We start from the raw sequence: 16,879 nt of genomic DNA, 5'->3' as shown, positions 1-16,879 counted from the left end.
CAAGAGAGACTGTGCGCCATCTAGTGGTTTTTATACAAACACTATGGCTCAGTATATTAGTATAGTGTATGTTAAAAATGGCTCTGGTAATAATAATGATGTTTCTTTACAAAAAATTATGTTGCAAGTGGACTTAATGAACTAAAAAACAGCTTGGTACTATGTCAACCAAATACACAAACCATTGAACAATAAACAACAGCATTGGTGATATAGTATTATTTGCGTGCATGCATGCATATGTGTGTGTGTGTGTGTGTGTGTGTGTGTGCGTGCGTGCGTGCGTGCGTGCGTGTGTGTTTTGTGCTGTGTGAATATTTCTCATCTCTTTTCTGTAAAGAGAGTGCTCTGCTATGGACCTCAGTGGATAACAGACTGTTGTATTGAATGGGCTGTATAGCAGCTGCTTCTACTCTTTATGTGTGCAAATCTTGTGGCCTCGTACCCTCATAACAGTCTAGCTTTTGTTCTAGTTCCTCTTCAGCTGCTCCATCCCCTGTACAGATACAGTGCCCACACACTTCCTGTCCCTGAGAAATTGAAAGAAAAAATAAAGTACTACTTTTGCATAAGCTTCACTTGTACCCTGAAACTCAGGTGTAAAGGTTGTGTAAACATATTTGCCGTGTATAAATTGAGTAAATGCAGACACAGACTTTGAAAAAAACGTTTGTAAAGCTGTTTTGTACAAATGTGTAATCATTCTTATAATGTATTACACTTGTGCAAAATATTAATTATAGGGCGAATGCGTTAAGTGAGATCAAGATTTAATATTTATTTCTTTTTGCTCTCTGTATAGAGGTGATCTGTAGTTATTTAAAATAGCAGCCCAGGCATTCAGTATAATATTTTAAAACATCAATGACAAATGTATAGAAAGTCATTTGCACTTTACTGCAATCACTTGAGTTGTCATTACTTACTCTACGGCTTATTTTCAGTATTTATTCTTTAACCAACTCCTTTGATTGTAAAAATAATATAATACAAAGCCTTATTAACATGTCTGTTAAAGCCATATGAGTCAAAGTGTCATGCCACTGGATCCAAAAGAACCATTGTTTTAATGTGTAAACTTAGAAAATTCTTTAAATATATTATAATAATTTGGTAACAGACATTTTTGTTTCTACGAATTAAATCATTTGTTAGCATTCACTTTCATAACAGTGACTGCAGTTAAATATTAAATAATTAAATAACTTTTTATTATATTAAAATTATATAAAGAATAATTTATTATATTAATATATTACAGTTACAGTAAAAACAACAGCAGTAGTAACAATGGAATTTTGATGTTACTATGGTTACTCCTATCTGTAATCAAATCGATGACGTATATGCAAACGTCGTCGTCTCTTGATGATGTCAGACGGGGGTTTCCGGGTGCGACGGGTTGAGATGTAGGCTAGCAAGCTAACCGAGAGTAGCGTCAAAACACAGATAACGTTACCACCACAGTACCGACAAACGTAAAGGAAGACGCGTTAGAAGCGAACATGAAGGGGATAAACGATTCGTTTTTCAATGAGCTTTTTTGAAAACGAAGTCGCCGTAATATACACAGATTGTTATAGCTAAAAATAAAATGTCAACAACGCGGCCCCTTCTCGGGATGAAGCGAATCACCGAGGTTACCTGCACTGAGCCGCCGGGTGGGAGGCAGTCTCCGACCGCCAGCAAAACTCATTCCGAGCAACTCACAGTGGACGAGTTCACGGTGCATGAGGACAAACAAGGAGAACTCAAATGCGCGAAACCGCGAGTCGAGCAGGTTTTCCAAGTGGCGTTTACGATTATTGGGTTGTTGGATCATACCGGAGCCCACGGAAGTAAGGCTTCGAGACAGATATGGCTCCAGCTAAAGGGAAAAAAGGAAGATGTGTCAACAGCAAAGGTAAATATAGTGAACCGATGATGATTAGAATAAACGACGCTTCTACTTGAATCGATTCATGTATTTTTTTGCTGAATGTCAACTTATTTAAAGGGAAAGTTGCAGTGTAATAGTTGAAGGAAGTCACGTCAGAGATGCCCTCAGTTGTTTGTGACAGTAACATGTTTGTGTGTATGATACATTTAAGTCGTGGTCAACACTATATTAAAGTAAGTAACGTTACAGTATGTTTTTGTTTTAGTGTCTTTCTGCTCCCATAAAATTGTGTTAATTTTATTCAATTCTTTGTGTTGAAGCAATCATGTACTGTCACGCACCCAGAATTTACTCACGACATAATCATTTCAATTGACACACAGAAACTGGGCTTCATTTTTCCGCCACATGGGAATATAGACGGCTGACGTCATGCTGAACGATAATAGTGTTTGTATTGGTATAGTTCAGTATTAATTATCGGAGAAAAATATTACAAAACTTTTACACATAGTCCAGGATTAAACAATCCTTTATATGTTCCTGTTAATTTGGTTTAAAATGAGTTACCACAACAACAACAAAAGCACATTTTGCCTCAGCAGTTCTTTGATATGCCATTGTTTGCAATTCTGTTCAAATGTAATAAGGAAATTCTCACCAGTGCTGCCAGTAAACCTGGAATATCCTCAATGTTAAACCCTTTAACGGAAACATCAGTCAGTGGATGTATTTTGCCACAACTGTACTTCCTCTGTCTAAAGAATTTACATGTTTTCAGTATTCATTTTAATATTCATGTTAAAACTTTTATATTCAAATGTCATGTTTCACGGTTGTGAGTACTGCTATATTCATATGACAAGATTACCACCAAAAACCAGAGCCACATAATCTCAGTTGTCCATCAATGATCTTTAAAATGACATATATTGGCATAAAGCTAACTTCTTCACATTTCTTCAATGAAATATCACTTTATTCTAATGAGTTCTGTATCTGACTGGCTGGATCATCAACAAGGGGTCAATTTCGAGTTTCTTTCATTTGAGTTTAAAAACCAGACAAGAACCTGTATCTGCTTCTCGTTGAAATTGTGTCATACATTTTCTCATGGGTCGTGAACATGGGCCCTTTCTGCTTAGTCAGGCCAAAGTGGGAGGCCCCCAAGTGTATTTCACTTTCGGTTTTAGTTACTACTCACAGTAGTGGTGTCATTACTGGTACTGCTTACGAGTATTTATTTTACCGTAATCCGCTTGCTCAGATCAAAGAAAAAAGTTCAGCAAAGTTGTGGAAGATTGGTACACCCCATTCACAGAGGTTCCTGTGGTGTTTCAGTTTACGATCTTCGGTTGTAGCAATATGGAGAAAGAAAACATCTGGTTTAATCGCTTGCACAGGCACACCCACTCAATCACTTACACAATCGTGTCAGTATGACTGACTGTCTTTTAATTTCAAGAAAGACCTTTAATGGAATCTAATCTTTGTAGGCGTATCAGTGTGCTTTGCATTAGTCAATGTGTTTGTATTTGCCTCTCAAATCAAGGACTCGATTATAATGTTTTCTCTTACCTGCACCCAGTGTATGCAGTATGGGTGTGGTGTCATGCATGTAATAGTATGTGAAGATAAATGTGCTCTTATCACTATGATAATGAGCTCATAAAATCTCCCTACCAAGAGGTATCTTCTGTACACAATGTTCTGTGTCAACAGATGATGAAGCTGTTTTTCATTTTGTTCATTCATCTCAATGTGACTTCTGGTCAGTCATGTGCATGCTAGCTTGACCAGTTTCTGCACTTACAGGTGCTGGTCATATAATTAGAATATCATCAAAAAGTTGATTTATTTCACTAATTCCATTCAAAAAGTGAAACTTGTATATTATATTCATTCATTACACACAGACTGATATATTTCAAATGTTTATTTCTTTTAATTTGATGATTATAACTGACAACTAATGAAAATCCCAAATTCAGTATCTCAGAAAATTAGAATTAATAAAAAAATTTGAATATTACTTAAGACCAATACAAAGAAAGGATTTTTAGAAATCTTGGCGAACTGAAAAGTACGAACTGAAAAGTATGAGCATGTACAGCACTCAATACTTAGTTGGTGCTCCTTTTGCCTGAATTACTGCAGCAATGTGGCATGGCATGGAGTCTATCAGTCTGTGGCACTGCTCGGGTGTTATGAGAGCCCAGGTTGCTCTGATAGTGGCCTTCAGCTCTTCTGCATTGTTGGGTCTGGCATATCGCATCTTCCTCTTCACAATACCCCATAGATTTTCTATGGGGTTAAGGTCAGGCGAGTTTGCTGACCAATTAAGAACAGGGATACCATGGTCCTTAAACCAGGTACTGGTAGCTTTGGCACTGTGTGCAGGTGCCAAGTCCTGTTGTAAAATGAAATCTGCATCTCCATTAAGTTGGTCAGCAGCAGGAAGCATGAAGTGCTCTAATACTTCCTGGTATACGGCTGCGTTGACCTTGGATCTCAGAAAACACAGTGGACCAACACCAGCAGATGACATGGCACCCCAAACCATCACTGACTGTGGAAACTTTACACTGGACCTCAAGCAACTTGGATTCTGTGCCTCTCCTCTCTTCCTCCAGACTCTGGGACCCTGATTTCCAAAGGAAATGCAAAATTTACTTTCATCAGAGAACATAACTTTGGACCACTCAGCATCAGTCCAGTCCTTTTTGTCTTTAGCCCAGGCGAGACTCTTCTGATGCTTCCTGCTGCTGACCAACTTTATGGAGATGCAGATTTCATTTTCCAACAGGACTTGGCACCTGCACACAGTGCCAAAGCTACCAGTACCTGGTTTAAGGACCATGGTATCCCTGTTCTTAATTGGTCAGCAAACTCGCCTGACCTTAACCCCATAGAAAATCTATGGGGTATTGTGAAGAGGAAGATGCGATATGCTAGACCCAACAATGCAGAAGAGCTGAAGGCCACTATCAGAGCAACCTGGCCTCTCATAACACCTGAGCAGTGCCACAGACTGATCGACTCCATGCCACTCCGCATTGTTGCAGTAATTCAGGCAAAAGGAGCACCAACTAAGTATTGAGTGCTGTACATGCTCATACTTTTCATGTTCATACTTTTCAGTTGGCCAAGATTTCTAAAAATCCTTTCTTTGTATTGGTCTTAAGTAATATTCTAATTTTCTGAGATACTGAATTTGGGATTTTCATTAGTTGTCAGTTATAATCATCAAATTAAAAGAAATAAACATTTGAAATATATCAGTCTGTGTGTAATGAATGAATATAATATACAAGTTTCACTTTTTGAATGGAATTAGTGAAATAAACCAACTTTTTGATGATATTCTAATGATATGACCAGCACCTGTATATAGTATACATTCTGAATCAGTTTATTTGTGTTTGATGACACATAGCTGCTTGTATGTCTTGTCTTCTGTCATTTCACAACAGATGTTGTAATGTGGTTCTGCTGTGTTTGTTTCATAGGAGTATGTGAAAGGCCTATGTGACCCAGAGCTGCAAAAGGAAGAGCGTTACCCCGTGGACATGCACTGCATTTTTGCTGGCGCTCGAGGACTCTTTCTGGACCGGCTGCTAAGAGACACCAGTGCAGAGGTCCAAGTGCTAGAACCAGGGCGCTTGAGGTTGATTGGTTGCGCAGAGGCTGTTGTCATGGCTCAGTCTCGCATTCAGCAGTTTGTTGCCCTCTTCCACGAGAAGCGGAGTTTGCCTGCTGACAGAGAACCTTTGGTTAAGCGCACTTTTAAGACCTTTGTTGAGGACAGGGCTGATAACTATGCCATGGAGCTGCTCTTGCTACCCAGTGCCCTCAAAGAGGAACTCTTGGGTTTGGCCCAAAGCCCTACCCAGTCTATCGTTATCATAGATTTGGAACAGGACCGTTCTCAGACTAGCACACCCGTAACAGACCTTTCCAACCGAATCCTGGACACCACTTTTGAGGACAATGCCTCAGGTCCCCCAAGCACTTCTGACATCACGCCTGGTCTGAACGGACGCCCCTGTAACAAGCGGCGCTCCTCTGAAAGCGAGCAGAGGGACACTAAGCGGCAGTTCTCTCTGGAGAGAAGAGAGGAGGAACAATTGGAGGAACGTCAGCGAGAGGCCAGCCAGACTAGGGCTGTCACACCCGCAAAGGGAATTAAGGGTGCAATGGGTTTGAGCCCTATTGAAGGGATTAATGAAGGTGAGGCGGTGAGCCCGGAGACTAATTTGCGCTGCCTGGTCAACTTTTTCAGAACCATGGGCTACCAGCAGGAGGTGGTCGAGCGTGTGGTGCGGGAGACGGGCCAAACAGAAGACACGTTTTTGCTACTGGAAAGGATTGTGGAGGAGACCCAGAAAACCCAAAGCAACCAGGCAGCCCAGCGTACCTCTCGCACGCCCGACCCTTCCCCATCCACGAATGCCTCCTCCAACTGCACCAGGCTCAAAGAGAAAGAGCGAGTGCAGATGCGTGCTCTCACAGAGATCAAATGCAAAGAAAACATTAGGCCGCCGAGCAGTAATGGCATAGGTCAGAGGAACCAAACAAGCACCATACCTTTGACCTCTGTGACTCTTAAAAGAAACAATGCCGTATCGAATGATGTGTGTGATGTGATCGTCATCGATGATGATGACAATGACAACGACTTAGTGGAGGTAGAGAGAAAGCCCCGAATCATCCCACTAGATTTAAAGTCAGAGACGAGGTTCGATTATCTGCCACGTGGTAGCTCTCAAACAATGGTCCCCGTGCGGACGGAGAGCGTGACCACTCTCCGCAGCTCCTCTCAAGGTCCTCCCCTCCGGCACAGTGACATGCGGCCCAGCTGCTCCTACCAGACTCTTCCTGGAAGGGCACCCCTACCTCGCGCCGAAGTGTTTACCACCCCTAAATCGGCACCTCTCACAGGCATGTCCCGTTTCCAGCAGTCCTTAAAAACCCCCTACAGACTAGTCCTACAGAACGAACCGGGCTACCCAGATCTGCGGCACATCATCATTGATGGCAGCAATGTGGCAATGGCGTAAGTTTTTATCAACTGAGTCATTGTTTTCTGGAAAGGATAAAACTTAGTTTAGCCATTATCATTCTTTAATATATGAAAAGGGAAATATGATAAAAATTCTGACGTCATCTACCAACCCTCATGTCAATCGACACACAGGTTTGTTTTTGTGAAACACATTAAAGGAATGGTTCATCCAAAAAAACATACATTCCTTACAACACTCATGTCATTACATACCTTTCTTCTGCGGAATATCAAAGAAGATATTTTAAAGAATGTTGGTAAGCAAACAACATGGCTTCTGTTGACTTGCATTGAATGGACACAAAAACACATTTTTCAAAATCTTATTTTGTGTTCCAAAATAAAAGTCATACAGGGTTTGATTGAAATGGGGTTGAATAAATAATAGTAGATTTTTGTGTTTATTCTTTTTGTTTTAGTTTGTCCCTTTAAAGGGACAGTTCACCCAAAAATAAAAATTCTGTCATCATTTACTCACCCTCAAATTGTCCCAAACCTGTATAAATTTATTTGTTCTGATGAACACAGAGAAAGATATTTGGAAGAATGCTTGTAACCAAACTGGGAATTTGTGGCCCAGAACTGTTTGCTTTCCTACATATTTCAAAATATCTTCTTGTGTGTTAAACAGAACAAAGAAATTTATAAAGCAATTTTTCCTACTATGGTAGTCAATAGTGGCCAAGAACTGTTTGGTTACAAGCATTCTTCCAAATATTTTTCTCTGTGTTCATCAGAACAAAGATCCACTTGAGGGTGAGTAAATGATGACAGAATTTTCATTTTGAGGTATACTGTCCCTTTAGTTCACCCAAAAAGGAACATTCTGTCATAATGTACTCACCCTCTAATAATTTCAAACCTTAATACATTTCTTTGTTCTGCTAAACACAAAGGAAGATATTTGGAAGAATGTCAGTAACCAAACCGATCTCATCCCCTATTGAGTCCCATAGTATTTATTTTCCCTACTATGGCAGTAAATGGGGGATGAGATCCGTTTGGTTACTGACATTCTTCCAAAAATCATATTTTGTGTTTAGCAGAATAAAGATTTACTGTTTAAAGAAATGTATGCAGGTTTGGAACATCCTGAGAGTGAGTAAATGATGACAGAATTTTCATTTTTGGGTGAACTGTCCCTTTGAACACAGAAAATCAAAGCTTCTCTTTGCTGCACATTAAAAGCAAAGAGTATTCAGTGATGAAAAGCTTAATAAACAGTTTTTAGGTGGAGAAAAAAAGTTGTTTTTGAGTGTAAGTGCCATTAAAGGTTAAAGTAACTCACTTCCAGTAAGCTCTGAGAGTGTTTATGAACTGCAGTCTGAACTGCTGTAAGTGTTTTGTGTATGAAAACTTAAAAAAAGGTGCACTCTCCTACTTCCTTTCTGCATAGCTGCATCTCTCTCTCTCTCCCACACCCCCTTCCTCCCTCCCCTTACCAGGCAACCTCTCAATGGGTCTCTCCCCTTGTCAGCCCCTTTTTTGCCCTTTAAATGGCTTACCGGAGGTGATTTCAGTTCTTAGAAGCACTCGTATGGAAACTAAGGTGTTGTGAAAGGGTGAGAAAGGGGAAAATATAAATTTGGACCCTGTTTTACTAAGTGGTAAAGTGTACAAGGATAGAGAGGGGTATCGTGGGATAAGGTGTAACGTAGGAGTTCTTAAAAAAAACCTTTCTCAGCAGCAAAAGGCGTGGGTTTATACTAGAAAGGTATGAAACATTGAGTTTAAGAAATGTTTCTACGCAGTCAGATAATGACAACAGGGGTATGTGACATTGAAGGTTGTCTTTAGCTGCTCACAAAAAAAATGATGCGGAAAGCAGTGCTGCAGAGCTCTTTTACTTTGACTAATTCCTTCATATTGTACATGTCGAGCACTGAAATACTGAACAGTCTGTCACTTGGTTAGCCAGTCTTGAAGACAAGATCTCACACAGGGATTCTCAGGGCTGATTTGTATGCTTGCATGACAGTGAGACGATCTGAATCCGCAGGTGAAATCTTGTTGCTATAGCAGCTGAAATATGTAGTTACCAAAAACAGCTGGCACATCATGATGGTTTGCGAGGTCTTATCGTCATTATCGCCATTGTGAAAGAGATGTAGCACAGTTAAACAGTGCTTAAAGCCCTCTGGTCGAGATGGGTGTAGTCAAATGTTCAAATAAGTGTTTTTTTCTCCATCTGAACAGTCATGTCACCTTTAAAATGAAATCTATTTCATACAAACACAGCTTTAAAAGATGTCATATACTGTACATTCTCTGCAAAATTACATTTAATAATGCTCAGGATCTTGTTACATATCTGTGTTTTTTTTCTACGTCTGGTCATAGCTTATGTTATTTATTTATTTATTTACTCATTAACCACTTTTTATTAGCGAAGAAAATTTACATTTTTGCCTCCTCTTTTTACATATCTGGGGGAGTTGTATTACTTTTGGAGGCAATTTTAATCTGATCCCTGCTTCACTTTTACCCTGGTAAATGATGTAATTCTTGGCTCCTGGGTTTGTACTTGTCTGGGATTTTGTTTCCGTTTCTTTTCTTAATTTACTGCTTTCTCAGATGATACTGTTTGGAAGTGCAGCTACTCCAGTCTCTACTGACACAGTCAGGTGTCGTTTGAGACGCCAGGTTGTAATGTCTCTCACCTGTATCTGTTTCTGCAAGATAACCAGGTCGGAACATATACACGTTGGATATGATCTTAGTAAGAATGAGTTCGAGGTAAACCACAGGGGTTTTCATTTGGTGTTTTTTTTTTTTGTCCAAAATTCAAGGGAGAAATGAAAGGTTTTTTTGCATATTTAGCAATTCATATTTCCAGACTGGGAAAGTTATTTGAGTGTTTACGTCAGCGGTAGTCGATTTAGTAACACTTCCTGTTTAAAATAACTTTCTCTCGTAGAGGGAACTTCCCCATGACCCTTTGCGGTGCGGTTGTGTGTCTGTGTGGACGAGTGTGTGTGTTTGTATATGGATGAACATCTGTATTCATGTGTCATTGTGTGTGAACGGCTCTAAATGGCGTGCGTCTATTTTTACACTCTTGCGTCAGTTTTGAGTCTAATCGAGGCTCATCAAGTAAAAGGGAAGTAAACGTCTGACCACTTTTCTCAGATTAATTTACACACGTAATGAGGCTTTATCTCTTTATCGCGGTGTAGATGCATTGTGATGTTGAATTCAGAGCTATTTCCTGATCGCACTCATTGTTATTTAATAGGGAAACATTTGACTGGCCACTTATTTATTAAAAATTTTTTGATTTTGTCTGGATGTGAATTTGTTATGTTCCTATGCTGTATTCACATGTTATATGTTGTCGCTTTTGCATGTTTAATTCTGTAAAGGGCACCCACCCTGGGAAAAATGATTCTTTTGTTGTTATTTTTTGTCTAATACATATTTTGTATTTTATACATGCTCAACAACTTCAGACTGTGCTAAATAATAGTATGATAGTATGCTATATGCATTAACCACAGAATTTATATGACCATTGGCCTCCTTTCTTACTCGCTTCAGACATGGACTAAATCGGATCTTTTCTTGTCGTGGGATTGCCATCGCTGTGGAGGCCTTTTGGCGCAGAGGTCACAGAGAAATCACAGTCTTTGTACCACAGTGGAGACAGAAGAGAGACCCCAACATCACTGGTAGAACATCACTCAGTAGACCTATTGCCATTGCATTTGCAAGACAACATCCGTATTTGTGTACATGTAATGTTTTTCATATTGTTGCAGAACAACACTTTCTGACCCAGCTGGAGAACTTGCGACTTCTTTCTTTCACCCCTTCTAGAGAAGTGTGTGGGCAGAGGATTTCCTCTCATGATGACAGGTACAAGATCCAAAATCAGCTTGAACAAAAGTGCTACCTATTGCTTGTTTGAATCATTGCCTCACAACATCACATTTTGTAGCTTGAGGTTAGCAATCATTAACATACAGAATTTGAGTAACGTTTGCAGAAAAACACTTGAGATTTTCTGATTCAATCTGTTTAATCGAAAGAGGCCGTATCTGTATTTTTTCAGATCAGGTTGGTTCTCTAAAGCCTTTCTGAACTTTCTCTTACAGGTTCCTGCTTCATCTGGCTGAGAAGACAGGAGGGGTCATCGTCACCAATGACAACCTGAGAGATTTTGTAAACCAGTCAGAAGCTTGGAGAAGGATCATCCAACAGAGGTTAACACTTTTTAGAGCCAAACTGATAATGGGTGTAATTTTTGTGCCATAAGTGGCACTAATCTGTTTTTTCCCTTTATTTGTTTGACTGGCTCCTATTGGCTACATTCTGACATTGGCTAACCCTTACCCAACAGTCTTAAAGGGGTCATATGACGCGAATACGTGTTTTTCTGTGTCTTTGGTGTGTTATAAGTTGCCCTTGCATGTATTAGACACGTAAAATTGCACAAATGAAAGTGTCGGAACAAAAGATGCATTCTATCTAAAAGCGAATGCTCACCCCGACCTGCTTGAAACGCCTCGTGTAACCACACCCCCACAAATCTACGTCATTTCGTGGTATGACTTGACTAAGACCCCCCAAATGTAAACGCAAGTAAGGTGGGCGTACCTGTCAGTACAATTGCTTTTGAACCTGATGTTCCAATTATGGTAAGAGGCGTTATATTTCCGTCACACGCTTGCAGTATTCGACCAATCAATACGCAGTGGTTAACTGGCCAATCATAGCACACCTCGCTTTTCAACGAGCGATGAGCTTTGTAAAAAATCTGCGCGTTTCAGAGAGGCGGGGCAAAGAGGAGATACAAACATGCACAGTGTGTGGAAAATACAGCGTTTTTAACCTTAAATCGTGTCTACACATTGCATTACATCTAAAACAAACAATAATATTTGTTTCAGCCATGTCATATCACCCCTTTAAGTTTGGGGATTTACCTGTTTGAGCCAACTATGGCAGAACTGTGGGCCGCACAGAAATTACACTCCATCTTTAATCATATGCATAAATTATTTGTCCAATTTTTCACATAGTTTGCTTTGATTTAGAGCTCATTGTATGCGTTTTTCAGACTCTTGCAGTTTACATTTGTAGAAGATCACTTTATGATCCCAGACGACCCACTTGGAAAGCATGGACCTCATTTGGACGTGTTCTTGCTTAAAGAAAACCGGTGAGTTGCAAAATACACCTTTACTTGTTTGTGTTTAACTTTGCCAGTCAGGGACAGTGAAATATGAACAGGCCAATAACATGTACATGCTTGACTGTAACGGTAATGGCCTTAAACAATATAACTTATCTCTCCTTATCTGTACAGAGGAAGCCCCATAACACCCCCTCTGAGGACAGACCCTCGAGCAACTCCGTCGGTTTTCACCCAGGCAGCGCAAGCCACACCACCTCCCTCCTCCCCCTCCCACTGGCCACATTCCGGCCCCCCTGACTGGCATCTCCCTCGACCGTCCCCCTCTCCACCTCCACAGCGGTCACCCTCAGAAACCACAAAGCTAAAGAAGGATTTATATGACATATTTCCTGACCAAAAGCAGCGAATTGACCATATCCTCAATGACAACCCGTACATGAGGGACCTAAATGCACTTTCAGGACTCTTGCTAGGATAATGCACACGTCACACACGAAGTACAGTTTTGCACAGGTTTGACTGGGGTAGAACAGCAACATAAGAACATGGAGATCACAGGGCTTTTTTGATTATTAAAGACTATTTGGATACAAGGCACCGCTGCAAGCATTCATATGTTCAAGGGAGCGTTAAATCAAGTCATTATGGTAAGATCTCTGGGGCCGTCAAGCACAAAAAAACTTAAGTTAAAGTTTAAGTGGGAGCTTTACATACATGAGAATGTACAGGCGGAATGGCATATATTTGATGTAAATAGAAGAGTAATCTTTTCATTAAGTTATCTTTTCAGAAATCTTTATTTTAAAAGTGTTCCAGCTACACGATTGTTATGAACTGGCTTTGCTGAAATAACTGCCGAAGGACAACTTTTATTTGCTGTTTTATATATAATTGTGCATTCTGCAGCTTATGTTTTTGTAAATATTGAATTATTGAGCTGAATGAGTTCTAATATTCAGTCCCTTGAAGTGCCATGTTATCTGCTTACAGGATAGAATTACATAACTCTGTCCAAAGTGAAGTCGCTTCCTGGTCACTAATTTTAGTTCTTGTTTACTTTGGTGATGGTGAGAAAGCTGTATCCTATTTCTAGGAATCCCTGGAGACACCCTCTGTGTCACGTAAGAAACGATGAAACCATTCTGATTGACTGGCTTCAAAAGTTTCCAGATTACTAAGTAACCTGGCACTCCCCGTCATCCTCCCAGTTGTGCAACCCACTCACCAAAAATAGCAAAGGGGAAACTGAGCTGTCAATGACGTAAACCTTTGTCCCAGTTATAACCATCAGGGGGTGCTGTGGGCTTAGCTGAAGACATGAACAAAATGCAATGCACAGTTGAAAAAAATGCTGTTCCTCAGTCATTTTTAAACTATGAAAGCATTTTATTATATTACACTACGGTGAAAATATAGTACAATATTTTTAAGTGTCATTGTCTTTTCACTGTCTTTGAATTATGTGTAGCGTTGGGTTTTGCGAATTGATATTCAGTTTTTGGGGCTGGAATTTAAATGTTGAGCGCATGGCACCATCACAGGTTCGGCAGGCACTGTGGGTATCTCACAGTATGGCTGCTCTAACAGTTTTTTTTTCTGGGTGGCAGTGTTAAATAAAGGCCATTTATGTGTTTTTCTTGATTTCTGTGGTATTCGTTTTTTCACATGCAAAATGAATCACATTTTGATTTAGCATATAATACTTGATACTGAAACGTATTCTTCATTCTAATGAGTGTGCTGTAAAGCTTTACTCTTTATGTGAAGTTTTGTTACGCATTCATGACAGCAGGGAGAAACATTGTAGTTGGGCTGAACTCCATACCGAGAAGCATCAGTGACAGAATATTGATTTATACCAAAGCATAGGTGTCATGTTGGGATTATTAAAGGGATAGTTCGCCCAAAAATGAATACTCTCTAGTTGTTCCCAACCTGTATACATTTCTTTGTTTGGTTGAACACGGAGAAAGATATTTGGACAAATGCTTGTAACCAAACCGTTCTTGCCCACCACTGACCGTCATAGTAAGAAAAATTACAATGGTTGTCAAAAGTGACCCGAAACTGTTTTCTGTCCTACATTCAACAGAACAAAAAATGTATGAAGAAAATGTTCTACTATGGTAGACAATGGTGGCCAAGAACTGTTTGTTACAATAATGAATTAATATCCTGATCATTTATTTCTGCACTGTAAAAAAATTGTTGGTTCAACTTAGAAAAATAAGTTACCTTGTTGCCTTAACATTTTTAATTCAACTTAAAAATATTAGTCCACTCAATTAGAAATTCATTAAGGTAACTAATATTTTTAAATTGAAGTAACTTAAAATTTTAAGGCTACCATTTTTAAGTTGAACCAACAAAGAAACAACACATTTTTTACAATGTGATATTTCTTCATGATTTAATGAATTATTTTCTGTTGCTAAATATTTGTGAAACCTATCCTAGATGTGATTCTTTTTATTATGTTTACACTGTATTGAGAAATTATATGCATATCAACAATATTAAAATGTTTTTATATTGTTTAGTAATTATTATCATTATTATAGTTTTTGAACAAAAGAGACATTTGGACTAAGACGGGGATTTTAGGAGGGGATATCTGAAGTCATTAGTACTAACAGCCTTGCTTCTCATCTATTCCCTTCTGTCCCTTTTCTGAACAGGGCGATATAAAATGGGGCACACGGTTCAAATGCCATCAACATTCCAGAAAAGCACAGCATTCTCACCACCCAGCTAATTTTACTTCCCAAACCCTACTAACAGTCTTAATCTGCATCCGTTTCTCCCACTGCTTGGACAATGTGCTTACATAACTAGTCAAAGTAATCTGTAACAGCCCGAAGTGATATGCAGCAAATCATTCATAAATCGCATAAGTATGCATGGAAACATTTTGTTCTGGTTGGCCTTACTGAATGGAGTCACTGTTAGCCCAGATTATCATTAGTTGTGAGGCTGAGAGATCTGGAGAATGTGGATTATATTGGTTCCAGAGGAAGACATTAAACTCCAAATAGTGGTGATGGACTGAATCCAGAAGAAGAGAAAAAGTACAGAGGCCAGTTTTGTCTTCGGTATAGTAATAAACACTTTATTACCTAAAGTAAGTAAAATTGCATTTGCACTATGTCGTGCATAACACTCAGAAATCTTTTTTATATAATATAAAGAAGGAATGACTGCATTCGAGAATTTGCTGACATGCAGGGCAGTTTGTAAAGTAAAACCTGCAGACATGTGATGTCAATATTCATGTACTTAAAGTGATAGTTCACACAAAAATACAAATTCTGTCATCATTCTCATCCTCTTGTCATTTCAAACTTGTTTGACTTTCTTTCTTCTGCAGAACACAAAAGAAGATATTTTGAAGAATGTTGTTAACTGGCACCCATTGTATACAATAGTGAATGGGGGCCATTGCTGTTCGGTTACAAATGTTCTTCAAAATATCTTCTTTTGTGTTCTTCATAGATAAAAACTGACTGTGTGACTAAATGCTGTTTTGAATTCTCAGTAGGGCACACTGGTTGCTCCCGTGGCTAAGGGAGGGGCCGTTCTCATTCCTCCATCTGCTGCAGAGCTCTAAACAATGATGTCATTTCCTTTCAGTGGCTGAGTTGGCAAATTTGGAGGCACACAGAGCTAATTTACAGTAAAAGTCTACTCGCTTTTATTGTCATTTCATTTTTCAATTTTAAAACAGGGTGTGAATCTTAAGCCTCGTAATAGTCGCCTATGATTTGCCTACCTAACAAATGACTCATAATTAGTCATAATTAATATACAACTACAAGTGTGGCGATAGTTCATTCTGTTGGCACACTTTCAGAGGTATGTCTGGTTTACAGTCATACTCAATGATGTCACTTTGTTATGAGCAGTTTTGTTAGCAGTTCTCAGAGACATGCAAGAATGAAAAGTTTTAGCACTATTGTCAGACAGCCCGTTTTCCTTCTCTTAAGCATGCAACACTTCATCTATCAAGACCCATTATAAACAATTTAGGCAAATACATGGTTATCTTTTACTGATCAAGATGAAACTGTGAATGTGCCTGTATACTGTATGTCTAGTAATGTAACTACGGACAATAAATATAGAACAAACAGCATCCAGGTACAGTTCTGCACATCTAATATTACATAAATATAAATTATTATAAAGTCTTTAATATTAATAGGATGAATTAAGGTAAACAGGTGTCTGTCTTTCATCTCAACGTAAAAATGTAAATGCATGTGCATTATTTTGTTGTGCTCTTTGGTTTTATCAAAACATGATTTACTGTATTTTGTTCTTACAAAACAGTGTGCAGTTCTGTATGGTGTGAACAGGGACAAATAGCAGCAATTTTAGCCATTGATTTTAGCCATTGATGTTCATGAAAAATGACACGTAGGAAACATTAGTAACATAATAGGACACCTTACAAACAGTAGTACCCAGTGACAGGTAAAGGTATCCTAGACAGGGAACTCTCAGGAGGAGTCCTCAGTCAATAAATAATTTAAAAAACTTTAAATAGAGACAGTAAAAAATAGAGTGGTATGGAAAATAAACTAGTTGCTTAATTACAGCATGTCACAGACGGCTAGCTAACATCATACCCTTATACCACAGGGGCTTGAGTGGGCCATTATGTAATCTTTGACCATGTTGCTTAATGTAGAAAAACAGATATTTACTGCACAACGAATCGTTAATTTTTATATAACTTTTTTTACAATGTATATTATATAGAAAATCATACTGTGTAGCATCTTGTTTGAGCAGTTAA

At 39.0% G+C, this 16,879-nt stretch overlaps 1 protein-coding gene across 1 annotated transcript; it reads left to right on the top strand.

The window, feature by feature from the left end:
• Positions 1–1,386: 1,386 nt before the first annotated feature.
• n4bp1 (nedd4 binding protein 1) lies at positions 1,387–13,722 on the top strand. Its single transcript, XM_057348481.1, has 7 exons — positions 1,387–1,903; positions 5,389–6,935; positions 10,482–10,612; positions 10,703–10,799; positions 11,039–11,146; positions 12,004–12,105; positions 12,253–13,722. The coding sequence occupies exons 1-7, from the start codon at positions 1,595–1,597 to the stop codon at positions 12,557–12,559; spliced, it is 2,601 nt and encodes an 866-aa protein (XP_057204464.1). The 5' UTR covers positions 1,387–1,594; the 3' UTR covers positions 12,560–13,722.
• Positions 13,723–16,879: the final 3,157 nt, after the last annotated feature.

The sequence above is a fragment of the Triplophysa rosa genome, linkage group LG12 (assembly GCF_024868665.1).
Source record: "Triplophysa rosa linkage group LG12, Trosa_1v2, whole genome shotgun sequence".
NCBI classification, from domain to species: Eukaryota; Metazoa; Chordata; class Actinopteri; order Cypriniformes; family Nemacheilidae; genus Triplophysa; species Triplophysa rosa.
This window is presented reverse-complemented; position numbering and strand designations above follow the sequence as displayed.

What these genes read in the sequence shown, in the direction of transcription:
- n4bp1 (XM_057348481.1), top strand. Translation starts at nt 1,595, where the DNA reads ATGTCAACAACGCGGCCCCTTCTCGGGATGAAGCGAATCACCGAGGTT. An exon ending in GGCAGCAATGTGGCAATGGC is followed by an intron (nt 6,936 to 10,481) that starts GTAAGTTTTTAT and finishes TACTCGCTTCAG; the next exon opens with ACATGGACTAAATCGGATCT. An exon ending in AGAAGGATCATCCAACAGAG is followed by an intron (nt 11,147 to 12,003) that starts GTTAACACTTTT and finishes TGCGTTTTTCAG; the next exon opens with ACTCTTGCAGTTTACATTTG.